Source organism: Anabas testudineus, chromosome 14 (genome assembly GCF_900324465.2).
Source record: "Anabas testudineus chromosome 14, fAnaTes1.2, whole genome shotgun sequence".
Taxonomy (NCBI): Eukaryota; Metazoa; Chordata; class Actinopteri; order Anabantiformes; family Anabantidae; genus Anabas; species Anabas testudineus.
The window spans coordinates 3,180,444-3,196,374 of NC_046623.1; the positions used below are offsets into that span (position 1 = coordinate 3,180,444).

At 40.0% G+C, this 15,931-nt stretch overlaps 1 protein-coding gene across 2 annotated transcripts; it reads left to right on the forward strand.

The window, feature by feature from the left end:
- Nucleotides 1–2,407: 2,407 nt before the first annotated feature.
- On the forward strand, nucleotides 2,408–15,931 carry si:dkey-250d21.1. Of its 2 annotated transcripts, none has more exons than XM_026370901.1 (11): nucleotides 2,408–2,774; nucleotides 4,337–4,457; nucleotides 6,757–6,861; nucleotides 6,971–7,007; nucleotides 7,180–8,978; nucleotides 9,091–9,121; nucleotides 9,355–11,123; nucleotides 11,278–11,326; nucleotides 11,445–13,243; nucleotides 13,600–13,636; nucleotides 13,748–15,931. In XM_026370901.1, the coding sequence occupies exons 1-11, from the start codon at nucleotides 2,686–2,688 to the stop codon at nucleotides 15,274–15,276; spliced, it is 7,365 nt and encodes a 2,454-aa protein (XP_026226686.1). In that variant the 5' UTR covers nucleotides 2,408–2,685; the 3' UTR covers nucleotides 15,277–15,931. The 2 variants fall into 2 exon arrangements, with proteins under 2 accessions (XP_026226686.1, XP_026226687.1); XM_026370902.1 differs by having other exon boundaries at nucleotides 9,358–11,123.

Below are 15,931 nucleotides of genomic sequence, written 5' to 3' on the forward strand. Positions count from 1 at the left end.
GAGACTTTTGAGTCAAGATGTAAAAGAGAAGTTTTTTATGCCTTTCCTTCCTTTATTTTATTTTTTCAAAGTTAGGCACTTTATTTGAAAATTTGTATTCTTGCTTATTTTGATAAGCATTCCTGCTTTTATTTCATAAATTAGATAACATTGTAAATATATGCTCAGTTTGACATTACAATACAATAAATTTGTCAAAAGGTTTTTAAATTGTACTGAATTAATTTGATTTGATAGTCAAGTATTGATTACATGCAGGTTACTTAATAATATATTGCAGTAAATAGTTACATTATAATCCTCTGGACCTTTGCTTCCAAAAAATGTGTGTAACCGGACCTCTTTAAAATTTAGTTGAATACCCCTGCTGTAGAGTTTAAGAAACCTGCTTTGTGGAAAAGCCTCCTGTTCGTGTCTCTTACTTTGTAGGCCTCACATTGAAGTAGCATGTTTGTAGGCTTTAAAAAGGAAAATGTAAATGAATAAATGGCATGCAAAGTGTTACATTGAACATTAAAAATGTTTAAATGTTTTTGCTGCTTTTCTCCCTGTTTTGTCTTTTAATGCTGTTCATGTTATGTTTATTGTGAGTCACTGGCTGCTCTGTTAAGTTCCTACAGTACATATGATTTCATCTATCCATTAATTGACCACATGATTCAAATAAGTTGGAGTTTGTATTAGACTGGGAATTAAGCTGGTTTGTATAAGAGAGTTTTCTGTGTCACCAATGAGTCTGCTAACGTTTAACCAGTAGGTAAAGCAGAGTCAGTTACAAACAGCTCTCTGAGCATGTCAATAAAATGATGGGCTTCTTGTTTCAATAACTTTTTGCAGGCCTCATTTTTAATTAATGAGTATTATTGTGGTTTCTAAACACAGTTGTAAATTCCAGAAAGCTGGTTGGTGAAAACTCTGAGAGGAAACTATTGTTTTCTATTCAAAAGCAGAACTCAGTGTCTGTTACTGTGGTAACAAATGTTCAGTCAGTCTCCTCCCCTCACATCAAGTGTAAAACTTTCTTTCACTTCCTTATTCATACAGTCCTTATCAAATATGCAGAGGGTGGGAGAAGACAATTGAAATTCCGATTGGATATCAGTTTCTAGCCCAAAGTCTACCTTTACTTACATCACCACAGAGATATCCCTGTCCTTACACAGTGTGGTGTTCAGCTCAGAGAAAAGTCCATACACTGTGGACATTACCAACTATCAGGTTGTCATTCAGTTCTCCTGCACTGAAACGCTACATTAGTGTAGTCATCCCTGTAAAGAATTTAGAAATATCAATTCCAACTTTGAATTGAATACATTGATCTATAAATAATCACTTCTCATGTTGTAATTTGCCAAATGTGGAACATTTCTATCTAATATGGATTCGTATTGGAAATTATGTGAACAATGAGGGTAATTTTAGTGCAGTTGAAGAGGCAAATATAATGGTTCATAAACTAGTTGATTGTGGGCTTTTGAATATAGGCTGCATGTACACTTAACCTTCATTATTAACGACATTTGGTACCTCAGGTTACAGCTGAATAGATTATAAATGCAAAATGAAATGTAACAAAATGATGTCAGCAAAGTTAGGTACATGTTAAAAGTTTGCTAAAGTTAGAGGTGACTACACTAACTGATCACTTATCCCAGAGCCAACATTAATTCCACCCATCCCTGCTTGGTCTGCTGGAAACAAGAGGAAACTTTGAGATCCACAAACTGATTTTGAGACACACTGGTCTGGAAGTGGAGTGTCTGCTTCTGGCTTAACAGCTTTCTACTGTGGTTATTTTGTATTAGTATAATCTAAAATGAATTTGGCCTGCCTCCACTGTTTATTGTTTGGAGTTTTCAGAATATATGAAATGATGGTGGGCGGAATTGATGAGTCAGTCATGAACTAATTCTAAAAATAAAGCTTTCCTCTTGGAGTGATCTCTCTTTCTTTGTGCAAATCATTTCAGTGTGTGTATTTAAATGACCTTTCATTGAGTGAATAGCTGGAATAGCTTTACAGAACATTGACTGGAGCGTATGTATGTTGCTCACCTCTGAAACCAGCAGTGTGTACAGTGCATCACTACATCACCTGGGGCCTCAGGTGTTGTGAAAAGTATTTCATCTCTGCCGAGATCTGCGTCATCCGTGTTTTATTAGGCTAAACTTAATTGTTAAGTAGTATGTCTGTGTCTAGATTCGCCTAAAAACTGCAACTTTCTTTGACGAATTTGATCAAATGCTGATAAAAAATCGTTTTAATGAGGATGCAAATCTCGGTATATCACTTGGATGCTTTATTTCGGCTCAAACATCCAGAGCTGAGTAGGATGCGAGTTGTCTTTAACAGTGAAACTCCGGAGCAGTCTGATGCCACTCTGCCCTCTACTGAGTAACATGTGGTACTGCGCGGTCTAGTTCCTGGTTGATGTTAGAACACGCTTTCGGCGACTCTTGGCTCACCACGCAGCATCAACTTTTGCAAGCATGAAATTAGTAGGTTCTTAGTTTGCTAAAGAGGCACAAATACCAAATAACACTTAAACTAAACTCTATCGGTTGCAGGTTTTGCATAAGGCACGACTCTGTAGTCTCCCCTGCAGGTTTGCTCACTGTAGGCTTGCCAGCTTGCAACCGCCAGCTAAGCTAGCTAACTTGCTAGCTAGCTACATTGCAGTCCAAAATGACTGACTGCTGCGCCGTAGCGAACTGTGATTACCAGCAAGGGGAATCAACCACTGCACTTTTCAGCTTCCCTTTGGATCCAGAGCGGTAAGAATTGTGCTTATTTAACAGTAGAGTGTGTTAAGAAGGAGCCACCGAGCATGCAAAATGACTGTGGTTGATATCAAGTGTTAACACTGGGGTTAGCTTAACATCACGCTGGCTAACAGTGACACAACTCTCTCGAAAATGGCGCAGACGAAGCTAACGTTAACGTTACTCTCAACAAATAATCAGTGGGAAATAGGCTCCTGTGGTCCATTCAAGCTCGGCGACTTGACACGGGTTTAATACTGGCGCTACGCGTTCATCTTTGTGTTTCATAATGCCATAAAGCAGGATAAAGCATAGTTAAAAACTTTTCTGTGCTGTAAGGCTAATTTAAATCGCCATCGGTACGCGACACCAACCGTCTCTCTAGCGTGCTATCGGTACTTAGTTCAGGGGTTAACGTTAGCCGAGCAAGATCAAATTACTTCTCAGAGATAAAGCTGTTTGGCCGCTGTTTAACCAAACTGCGCCATTTTGCCGTAACGTTACAGCTTATTGCGAGACATCAAAACTGAAACTTAGTTATATTGCGTTTTAACAGGTGATGTCCGTGTGAAATAGTAGCGCCACCCTTTATTTGCTTGTGGCTTCATAGCGTGTTTCCCCACATTGAAATGCCAGGAGTATCGTTCATTTATAACATTAAACGTGTGATCTTCCTTTCAAGTCAATCCAGTAAAGTTAAATTAAGGATGGCAGCTGGGTAGTTGAGCTGTTTGAATCCCAGGACTGCATTTGTACACAGGAAATGTAACCTCTAACACAGAGGGAAAAACTACCTCCTAATAGCTCACGGGGGTTTGGACTGTTTCATGCACAGCCCTGCAGCAAGCCTGGGATGTTTCCGTCCCCAGTGTGTTCCTTTGGATTCTGGTACATTCCTAATGTCGCGTTAAATTGTGGGAAGTGAATCTCATTTCCTTGTGGGCAAATCTGTCCACCCTTATTCTGTGCATGCATCGATATAGTCAGTTAAAACATACGGAGACAGAAGGGAAAGTAAGAAATGAAAAACGAAAGCAAAGCTCATGCAAAGTGAAGAGTCTGTGATCAGTGGGGACTTCTTTCCAAGTTCTCTCTAACACTGAAACAAGCTTATGTTATACTGTAAATTGCAGGGACTGCCTCTTGAAGCACTTCACAAAAGTAATGGCGTATTAGGGCTGAACAGTCATTTTCTAATTAATTGCAAAGCTGCAGTTTAAACTACAACTAAGAATGTAAACAGGTTTTTAAACTCCAGTGGGACAGGTAAGCTCCTACCAGTACACCAAACAACAGTTATCATTTGCCATCTGTTTGATGGCATCACTCCGGGATCAAAATGTCACCAGTAAAGGCAGGATTCCCCTTAACATCTGTTTCTATGTTTAGTTCTCTGATACAAGAAATGAATTCAATAATTATCAAATAAATGTTGTTACTACTTTTTGATGAACTTCCTGTGCCTCTAATGTGATATAACCTAACCACATAAAGAATGTAGAATGTAGTCTAGTTACATGATTAAGTCTGTGTGGCCCCAAATATTTATACCTTGCTCTTCTTGTGTTTTGTAGCTGCAAACAATGGTTGAACAACTGTCGTCGCCAGGATTTGGCTTCAGAACCTCCTGACCAGTTGCATAAGCTGTACAGACTGTGTGCAAAGCACTTTGAGCCTTCTATGATCTCTAATCAGGTAAGAAGTATATTATTGCCCATATGGTGTTTCCTTTACATTTCTTTATGGGATAATAATTACAATAATAATAAGAAGAATGATAATAATAATAGAACCAATACGGAAAATGATGTAATTTTACTTTCTGTTTGTTATATTATAATACCACCAGTTCTATAGCTCTGGATGTCATGTTACTAGTTCTGTTTATGTCGCCATGCTGGCAGGAGCAGCATAAATGAAAATGAATGGGGCTAATATGGATTTCAAGCCACCTAAGTTTATTGTTTAAATTACTTTAATTCCAAATGCACTGAATACTATGTTGCAAAACTTATGACCCTTACAATGCCCATTCAATACTATTGAAGCCAGAATTGACATTGTTTTGGACCTTTATCTTCAGCATATGCCTCTACCATAAGAGGCAAACCAAAAACATCAATACAAGTTGACATTTTGTGAAGTCATTTAACAACTCAGGACATGCAACAGATAGTGGTCGGCCTGTATGGGTCTTTCAGTTGCCAGTGCTGATTTTTATAGAGAGCATGAGGCCAGTGGCTGATTTATAATGGCAATATGTTGTTGTTGTTGTTGTTGTTGTTGTTGTGTTGTTGTTTTTGAAAATAAAAACTGACCCCTGAGCAAACTGAATAACTTCAGAACCAGATTAGAGATATTTATATTTTAACAAATTGCTTGTAGACAACAAGAATATCTAATAAAACTACCTTGAATAGTACTACGATGATTTACATTATTATTTCGTACCAATGGCTGAAAATAATAATATCAAATACATTCTCGCTACAATAAAATACAAATAATTGGGTGAAGCTCCTCTTGGCCTAGTGAAACACAAAGGTGTTACCAATGTTAATTATTTACAGTGGCAAGAAAAAGTATGTGAACCTTTTGGAATATTATGGTTTTCTGCATTCATTTGTCATAAAATGTGATCTAATCTTCATCTAAGTCAAGAGTATTGGCAAATACAATGTGCCTAAAGCAATAACACAAAAAGAATTCTGATCTTTCATGTTTTTTATTGAGAACAACCATATACATCTCATAGTGATAGTGGAAATTGAATAATTACCTCAAAAAAGCTAACTAAAGTCAGGTGTTAGCATAAGTTAAGAATATTAGTTTGGACGTGTGGACTAGAGCTACTTCAACTGACAAAAGCCACTCTAACTTTTTGAGTTTGCCATGCCTGGCCAAAAGGAGCTTTCAGAAGATCTACGATCAAATCAAAAATTGTTGATTTACAAAAAGCTGCAGGTGCTACAAATAAGTAGGTGGTCAGTCAAAATAACCCAAGAGCACAACAGACACTCATTAATGAGGTAAAGAAGCAACCCCGAATGACAGCCAAAGATTTGAAGGCATCATTGGAACTGGTTAACATCTGTGTTCATGGGTCAGTAGGTGAAACATTGAACAAGCAGGGTGTTTATGACTGGACACATTGAAGGAAGTTGGTGCTTACTAAAATGAACATTGCTGCATGCCTGAAGTTTGCCAAAGAGCACATTGTTTCTATTCTAATATAACTATATTGAACTATTTGGAAAGAACACACAGGACTACATCTGGCATAAAAAGGGCATATCTCCCAATTGTAAAGTATGTTGGAGGAAAAATCATGATTTGGGCCTGCTTTGCTGTATCAGGGCCTGGCCAACTTGCAGTGAATGGGGGGGAGTGTATGAAAAAAATCTTCATTATAATGGGAGAATGTCTGTACATCAGCTGAAACTCTGTAGTAGTTGGGTGATGCTAAAGGATAATGACCCAAAAAACACAGAATGGCTTCAGATTTTTTTTTTGTGTTATTATTTTTTAGACTCATCATATTTGTTAATACTCCTAATTTAGATGATCAGAACACATTTTGTGACAAATTATTGAACCACAAAATTCCAAAATGTTAACATACTTTTTCTTACCACTTCCTGTTCAAAGTTGCGTCAACAACACTCTGATTCAGTGTCTGTATTAGCTTGTTAAATTACAACACTTGGTTCAAAATGTATGAGACTAAGCTAAGATTTGACCAAAACACATTGATACTGCTCGCCAGAAACGTTCTTTGATCTTCAGACTTTGTGTATTTGCAAAGGTTTGGGTCAGTATTTTTTGTATAATCATGATGTTATTGGTATTATTAGGAATAGGAATAGTTTTTTTTTTTTTTTTTTTTTTTTTTTGGTGTAAACCTTTGGTGAAATAATCAATGTGAAATTCTCTGCTTGACAATAAACATTATAGCTAAGCATAAAAACATTTTCTCATGCATTTTCTTTTTCAGACTGCTTCCAATTGTGTCCTAAAGGAAGATGCTGTTCCAACAATATTTGACTTTACAACTGTGAATAATCAATCAACCTGCAACAGGAAACGAACTAGAGATCCTGTAAGTCCCTTTAAAATGATTGCATTTTTCATCACACTTTAAAACTCTTAAAAAAAACTAAAACTATAAGAATGCAAACTGTAATTCTCTTTCATTTTTAACTTCCTAGTCTGAGGAGGGACCTACTTCTGTAAAGAAAACAAAAGGTACAGTGGTTAAAATCATCCTTTTAAAAAATTCACCAGTGGAAGCCTCTTGAGTTTGTGTCTATGTCATAATATATTAGCTGTTGTTGTAAATGTATCTTTACTAGTGAAAAGCTAAGATGACCTTAAAAATGGCAAATTCGATATATATATTTTTTCTTTTTCCTGCCAGAAAACACAGCAACAGTAGAGGGGACTGAGGAGACAAACGTTTCTGGGGAGTACAGTGCTACACCTGAACTGCAAAGAGATATCCAAACCCATGAAGATGTGGCCACCTCCAAAGCAAAAGAAACTCTGAAAGTATATTTTAAGGAAATCCTGGCACTGACTGGATTCAGCATTAATGGCTCAAACATTAACACAGATGAGCCAATTGGAGGTGCTAGGGGTCAGCAAGCTCTCAATCGTATCTGTGTGGAGAAAATTGACAAGACTGAAATCCTCCAGTTCAGCGAAGACCTCATGCGAGAGGAGATCCAAAACAGTTTGCGATTGGCGCGATTTTTTTCCATTCTGCTGCAGGATGTGACAAGCATTGAGGGAAAGGAACAGATCCCAGTTTTCATCAGGTCTGTCACTGTAGATGGATTCCCTCAAAAACACCTTATTGGGTTCTTACCGTGTGATGTGGATGCAGAGAATCTGTTTTACTTGCTTCTCTCTGAGTTGCGAAACAAATGGGGACTGAGGATGGAACACTGCAGAGGACTCACTTATCTGGTGACAGGCAGCATGTGTCAGAAAATGCGAGACCTTGCCTGCAGGATTCTACAGGAGTTTCCACAAGTAGTTCTGTCACCAAGTGACCCATATGCCTTCAACATATGGATCATTCGTTGCATGCCTGTGCCCTCTATCCAAAAGGTCGTAGACACTGTAGAGGAGGTGGCCTCCTTACTCAGGAGATCACCAGAACTGTCCAAAAGATTGGAAGGAAACATCCAGATAACATGTGGGCATATGAAAGGAGAAGTGGACAGAATCAAAGCAGCTGTCAGTGGGAACTGGGAATATAGCACTGATGCCTTCCAGACCATGTTAGACATTTTAGAGCCATTCCTGAATTGCATCAATGAGATGATTTCAAAGGTAGATGAAGATACTGCTGAACAGATGGCCAGGCTGAAGCCAGTTCTGAAGAATTTCAATTTCATCATCACACTTGTTGTTCTGAAGAACACACTTTGTTGTGTAAGCATCCTCAACTCAAGTCTCAGGGGAATAATTAGCATCAGCAGCACCTTGCAGTACACAATTTCCAATGCCTTAAAGCTGGTGAGCAAATATCAACAGGAGCTTGCAATATTCCACAGGAAATGGTTTTCAGATGCAGTCGGACGGGCCAAGAAGCTGGGAGTGGAGGTCAGCAAACCAGAGATGGACCAAGCAAATACAAGTGAGACACCACTGGAAGACTTTTACAGAGAAACTCTGAGCCGACCGATCTTGCTGTATTTAGTGGCAGAGGTGAAGAGAGTGTTCAGCACTGAGATGGTGAGGATTCTTCGATGGCTCTCATTAGTGCCATCTTACATGGCTGATCACAATTTCAGCATTCGCAGGGATAAAGTAGCAGATGCCAATTTAAACAACCTTGCAAGGCCTGACACATTTTATGAAGAACTTGGTTGTTGGGAAGTGAAGTGGAGGCATGCAAGCAAGCGCAGAATCCTACCAACCACAGTGTTTGCTACACTCAAGATTCCAGATATTGGGTTTTACCCAAATGTGCAGAGCTTGTTGAGGGTGTTGGGCACTGTTCCATGTGTAAATGCAGAAGCAGATGTCTATGGCCAATACCATATGGTACTAGAGCGGTGCCATGCCTACTTAAGAGCCACATCCATAGACAAAAGACAGTGCAGCATGGCATATATCTACGTGAACCAAGATGTCCACTTCAGTGTTGAACAAATGGTGGAGTCTTATGTCCAAAAGCATCCTGACATTCTGAAGTTACTGCAAATGGTGAGTAGACTTTGATAAGCAGAAAATTGATGAAATTTCATATCTCACTTTAGTTTACATGAAAATACATTTTATTATGGTCTGTTTGTGGCCATTTCTTTGTGTGTTACAGGATGATGACACAAAGGAGAAACCTCCCCAAAGTAAGTCTTGAAATCTTTTATTCATTTTTCAATATGCTGCCATTTGTGAATTAGGAAATAGAAGGCTCCTCAATTACGTAAATTCAGAACTTAAGGCAGTGTTGTTTACAAAATGCAACTTGATACACAAGGAATAGACTGAGTAAAACATTTACAGTTTTGTAGTTTGATAATGTACTTGAGTGAAAATATTCTGTTTTAGCTTACAAGGCCATATTCCTCTTTCATTTTAGTAGCAACCCATGGAAACCATGCTGAAAAGGACACTGACGAAGAATTACAACTCATAAACCTAGAGATGGACGCTGAGAGGCTTGTGGAGATGAAGTGTGCAGAGACAGATAGAGAAGCTCTTAAATCTGCTTTGCAGGCTGCAGTGATGGCTGCATACAGCAGTCAAAGCCGTCTACGCACTGACACCTCTCCTGCTCAGGATGGAGAGGTGGAGTATGTGACCAAGTCCGAAATGAATGAAGTTCTCACTGTGTGTGAGAGTGCTGTCAGGGAGGGAATTCTCATGGAAGTGGGAAGTTCATTCTTTTCCTTAATCATTGACCGTGTTGTGAAACTTGGGGAGATGGACTATCTTCCACTTTTTCTTAGGTTTGTGGACAGTTTTGATGTCATGCGACTGGAGTTGATGGGATTCCTTGAGGCTAATCTTGATTGTGACACCATGGTACAGCGTCTTCTGGAAATAGTTACAGTCGAGTGGCGTCTTGATTTAAACAACTGCAGAGGTCAAGCATACCTAGGCTCTGGTGATATCTCCTACAAACTGAAAGCCTTTGCCTGCAAAGTCCAGGAGAAATATCCACTTGCTATAAGCACACACTGCTCTTCTTACTCTTTCAACACATGGTGGTCAAAATCCATCCCAGTGCCTGCCGTTAAAAGAGCCCTGGATACATTCGAAGAGGTTTTGATGTTTTTTGGAAGCAGTGCTATTTTAGAAAAACAGCTTGACCATGTAATAGCTGTTGGTCTTCGAGAGAGCTATGAGAAAGTCCAAGAGTTTCAAGGGAAGTTTTGTGGCCTTTGGCAAGAGAAGCACGATTCTTATGAGGTGTTTGTGCAGATGCTGGAGCCCCTGGTCGAATGTCTGGAGAAAGTCAAGAACAACCCACAGAGATGGAAAGCATTTGTGTCTGAACAAGCTGGGACACTTCTTCCCAAGGTAATGGAATTTGATTTCATCATTGCCATGGTAGTCTTGAAGAATGCCTCCTCTTTTACCAGAGAGCTAAGTGCAGGTCTCCAGAAAGACCACTTCAGTGCCGCGTCCCAGCTTTGCCAAATCAGTGGTATTGTGGCCACTCTGAACAGAGTAAAAACAAATATGAAGGTGTTTCACCAAAACTGGTTTGATGAGGCGTGTGCTATAGCGCAGAGTCTAAGAGTGCAGATTGAAGTGCCTGAAAACTCTTTGCCAAGGGATGGTATGATTAAGCCAGTTGGGTTTTACAAAGATGGCTTAAGTGTTCCCTTAGTAGATAACCTTATCAATGCAGTGAAGGATCATTTTTCAGATGACCACAAAGAAGCGCTGAACTTCCTCTCTTTGGTTCCATGCTCAGTCACAGTGAGTTACATGTTTGAGAGCTTGAAGTCAAAGCCTCCTCTCTACAGCAGTGACCTTCCTGATGCTGACAACTTCTTCACTGAGCTCTGCTGTTGGAGAGTAACCTGGAAGACCAAAGTAGCATCTGTGACCATTCCAAGCTCCATATTTCACACTCTGCGACTACCACTTATGCAATATTTTGGGAACATCAATGCACTGCTGAGAGTCATATCTGTGCTACCCAGCACAGTACTGGAGGATTGTGGTGTTGTAATGCGCCACAAGAAGTTCCTAGACTACCTAAGAAATACAAATCCTAAAGACAGGTCCCCATGCTTAGCTATGCTGCAGGTGGGCACAGACTTCAGCAGAGACCTGGACCGCATGGTGACCCAGTGTTTGAAGGTTACTCCACAAGCCTTGGAGGGTATCTGTTTGGTAGGTGCTTCTGTTCTTTAATAAATATGATGTCATACATGTGCTACATTTCAAGTGTATTCTTGTTCATTTCTCTTTGTTAATCATATAAATGTCTAGACTAATTTTTATTTATTTATTTCTTATTTTTTTGTGTACCTGGGTCTATTCACAGGATCAAGAATCCAAAAGTTTCATTAGGAACGCTGACAATAATATGGAAGGTATGGTTGCTGATGAAACTAATGTTCAAATTAATTCTTACTGAAAGTAATTACTAATATTTTTCAGTATTTAACAGAACAATCCCATTATGTTCTCTCTCTCCCTGATAATATTTAGTTGATTATGTGAAGGAGGAAACCGAGGAGCCCAAAAGTGAACAATTACCTGACAAGAGTGAAGACCAAGATATGAAACAAGCAGATGAGAACGGCCACTCAGGAGATAATCGGCAGAGTTTGGCAGCAGTATTCAGACTTGCTGCACTACTGGGGAAAAAGAACATCGGTCTTTCTGAGCTCTCTGAAGACGTCACCGAACTTTTCATCCAAGAGCTCAGCATGTGCCACTGGTTTGGAAGCGAGAGTAAATTGACACCTAATGTCAGTGATGATGAAATGGTGAAGCTACTCATGAATGGAATCAGAGATGTCATAATCAAGGAAATCCAGGACTCTCCATTCTTCTCACTTATTACAGACAAGCCTGTTAAAATTGCTGACAAGACACAATTACCTGTTTTTGTCAGGTATGTTGGAGAGTCTGCTCCAAAAGTAGCACTCATAGGTTTCTTGCCATTTGATGAAAATTGTCACATTGATACACAAGCGAATAACCTTGCTAGAATTCTTACTGAAGACTGGGGCCTGCCGATGTCTCAGTGTCGAGGACAAGCATTCATGCACTTGGGCTCAGGTTACCAAAGTCTGAAGAAAATATCTTTAGATTTCCTCAAGAGTTACCCACTTGCTGTCATAACACCCAGTGAGTCTTGCGGCCTCGCCCGTTGGCTGACAGGAAGTATGCCTTGCCCTTCAGTAGCTAAAATGTTGGATATCACAGAAGACCTGTTGCTGTTCTTTGGCGAATCCCCTGGTTTACAGGGACAGTTGGCACAGGCAGTTGATGGTCTTTTAAATATGCCAAGGGAGGCCCTGGAGGAAATTCCAGAAACATGTTGCTCAAGGTGGAAAAAAAGAGAGGACTTCTTTGACATCCTTGCTGACACATTAGAGGGCATTCTCAGCTGCCTAGATGCAGTTAGCTCAAGTGTCACAGGTGCCAAGTCAATGCATGCACAAGTTCTCTCTACCGCTCTAAGAAATATGGATTTCATTGTTACGCTTGTGATCTTGAAGAATGCTTGTGCTCCTCTTCGTAACTGTAGCACTGTCTTCCGTTGTGGAAACCCTGCTGATATTCTCTGTGAAGTGGAAAAAATCCCCTCGATCATAGAGACTCTTAACAAAATGTTAGAAAATGTGAGCACGGTGCACTCCACTTGGTTTGAGCAGGCCTTCCAGCTAGCAAACAAGGTAGCACCTGAACAAGTGTGCTTCTCAGAGGAAGCCAACAGCTGTGAATCTCCTGAGATATATTACAGAGAAAATCTGAGCATTCCTCTCCTCCGAAATCTTATTGATGAAATGAAGTACAGCTTCTCAGACAGCCACCTGAAGGCCCTGTCAGTCCTGTCATTGCTGCCCTCCTGTAATCCACAGCCTATTCTGTCAGAGTCCATAGACAAGCCATTCAGCCTCTATCTCACAGATCTTTCTGAGCCAGAAGCAGCTGAGCAGGAAATCAACGCCTGGGCTACGGTTTGGAGTGAGAAATATCAGGATGTGGCTCCCCCAACATCCATTGCTGAAACACTAGCTCACCCGGAGTCCAAGAACCACCCAACTGTTACCTTACTGCTTAAGCTAGTAGCTGTCTTGCCAAGCGTCAGCATGGAGTGTGATCTAATGAAGACTACGCTGAATTCCCTGAGAGATCTGTTAAAAAACACTCTATCCAAAGGCAACAGAATGGATCATGTGATGCTCCTTTCTCACTGCACAACATTGCAGAGACTACCAGAGGTCATTGAAAAGTGCATAGAGGTGGCTCCAGAGAGTAGTCCATGTCTATCCCAGGTAAAATGTTCTGTTACTTAATTCATTCATCCACATGGCTGCAATTTGACAACTGTTTTGGAAAGTGATTTATTTTTTAAATTAATTTCTGATTATTTCTTATGAAGATAAAACTGGATAAGTTCACACAGGTCAAACAAAACAAGACATTCAAGATGTTGTCTTAGATTTTGGTTACTTGGAATGAGGATTTTTGTCACTTCTCTGGCATGCCATCAAGAAATTAACAAAAGACGATGAAAGATTAGTTGTAACCTTAAAACATATTTTACTGAATCATCAAGTTTTAAAGAAGGTTATTTAGTCTTTTTACAGATATTCTAACTGGTGTATCCCAATGTCACATATTTTTTTAGGTGAAGAAAACTTTGGAAAGACTAAAATTGGATGGGGGTAAGTGCATATTGCTGTATTTATCTCCAATTATCAAAAGATAATTAGCAAGGGGTTTGTTGAATATCAAGTTTAGTGTTCATCATTTCCTTATTTATTTATTTTTATTAGGAGGTGTAAAACCAGCAGCACAAAAAGAATCACAAGCCTCCAGTGGAGCAGAAAATTGCACTGATGGAGAGGAGAATTTGGGTAATAATGAAATGACAATGGAAGCCATTCAAGGACCAAGAAAAGCAGCATCTTTCTATGAGCCTCAACTACGTGAACAAATCCTCAAGGAGCTCTGGGCCTCTCAGTTCTTCACAATCATAACTGAGCATCCTGTGGAAATTGATAGGGAGCTTTATGTCCCCTTGTGCATCAGGTACCTAAACAAAGAGGACGTTCAGTGTGAGGAAACACTGGCTTTCATCCTTGTAGGAGAAGACCCGGCTGTCCTTGCAGATGTTATTGAGACCACCCTTTCCGAGAAGTGGGGGCTAAACATGGAGTACTGTCGAGGACAGGCTTTGCTGAGTGTCGGTGAAGTAGGGGCTCAGATGAGGGCTGTAAGTGCAGCTATTGCTAATAAATACCCTCAGGCTGTAAGAACTGTCAGCTCTGCTTTGTCTCTTAATTTATGGCTGGCTAAATCCTCTCCTGCTGAGGAAGCGGCCAGTGGAGCAGTTCTCATTGGTAAAATATTACACTGGCTCACAGAGGACGCAGAACGCCAGAACAAACTGGAAGAAATGATCATTCACGTGTTCCAGCATGATGAGGGAAAGGGCAACGAGCTGAGGGACAAACTCATCAAGAACTGGGAGAAGAGTCATGACATGCATGAAGTAATGGTAGACATTTTAGAAGCAGTTATGCTCTGCTTAAATGAGCTGAAAGTTGAGGGGAGTACTTCAAACCAGCAGCAAGCATCACAGTTCTTCGACGCAATCAGGACCTTTGAGTTCATCCTGTCAACAGTGGTGCAGAAGAATGTCTTAAGTGTAACTAACAAGCTAAGTCAGTCTCTTCTGGGCAAACCCTTAGATATGTTACTTGCTGTGAATATTTTGCCCGATCTCAAAGCATCCCTGAGTAGACTTAAGAGTGACATTGATACCTATCACAAGGCCTGGTTCGAGGAGGCCGTCACATTAGCTTCAAAACTTAATGTCACAATGTTACATTCAGTGCTCTTGGAGCCACTGAGTGACTTTTACAAAGAATCCTTAAGCATGAAGGTTGTAGAGCACTCAATAACGGAAATTGACGACCTCTTCACAGAAAAGGTATTGGATACCTTGAGATGTCTGGAGATTGTGCCTTACGCAATGTCCAAAGTAGAAACCAGCATTCTTAGCGGTCTTGTGTTTCGCTTATACAAGGAGGACTTGCCAGATCAGGCCTCCCTTCACTCAGAGATGAAGTTGTGGAAGGAGAAATGGCTGGATCCCATGGCAGGCTATCTCCCAACTACTGTGCTCGATACCCTCAAGACGTCCCAGATAAGAAGTTTTAGTAACATCGAAACTCTTCTCAGACTCCAGGTCATCTTGCCATTTTCAAGGAAGGAGAGCAACTTCAGGCACGGAAAACGAAGCCTACAAGAGTTCATACAGCAAGAAAAGAGATCCCTTGCTGAGCTCCATCCTTTGTAAGAGTTGCAGGTCTTCCATCACGGCTAGTAGATTTGCAGTGCATTTGAAATGCCACCATCACCATTAAGAACTATTGTGTCTCAACTCTAATCTACGCCCCGAGTTCAGAACTCAATATTTCTGTACTGTACATTATTGATCTAAATTCTTTGATATTTCCCTTTGTTGTTATCCTGCAAACCAAGCCTATGTTATGTTTTGTTTTTTATGCTGTAATTTGTACAGTTGTACTACCCAATGGGACCAATGTCTTGGCAAACGAAAAGCAATGCTCAATGACGTTTCTCAACGCTTGTGTGCCTTGATGCAAAACTAGCAACTCACCCCATCTATTATGATATACAGTAATTGTTTAAAAAAAAAAAACCTGTCCCATTGGCGTTTGAAATGATTATTTTTATCATTACTTAAGACCAGTCTGATTTCTGTCTCACAGTCAAGAATTCATTATAATTATTAAATAGCACCCTTTACCTTCGCTGGGCACAAATAGAAATGGTTAGCTCCATCACGTCTTCTGATGAGTTCCCATTCCCATTTCCTGTCTCTTTGCAGGAATTAATTTGCTGTAAACCTATCTTTGAAAGAATGTTTCCGTAATAGGAAAACCTTCATATATATTTGTCAAAAAAGTAATAAAATGCTCCAAAATATG

Coding starts and splice junctions, on each gene's coding strand:
- si:dkey-250d21.1 (XM_026370901.1), top strand. CDS start 2,686: ATGACTGACTGCTGCGCCGTAGCGAACTGTGATTACCAGCAAGGGGAA. Junction 8,979..9,090: donor TTCTGAAGTTACTGCAAATG/GTGAGTAGACTT, acceptor TGTGTGTTACAG/GATGATGACACAAAGGAGAA. Junction 11,327..11,444: donor CGCTGACAATAATATGGAAG/GTATGGTTGCTG, acceptor GATAATATTTAG/TTGATTATGTGAAGGAGGAA.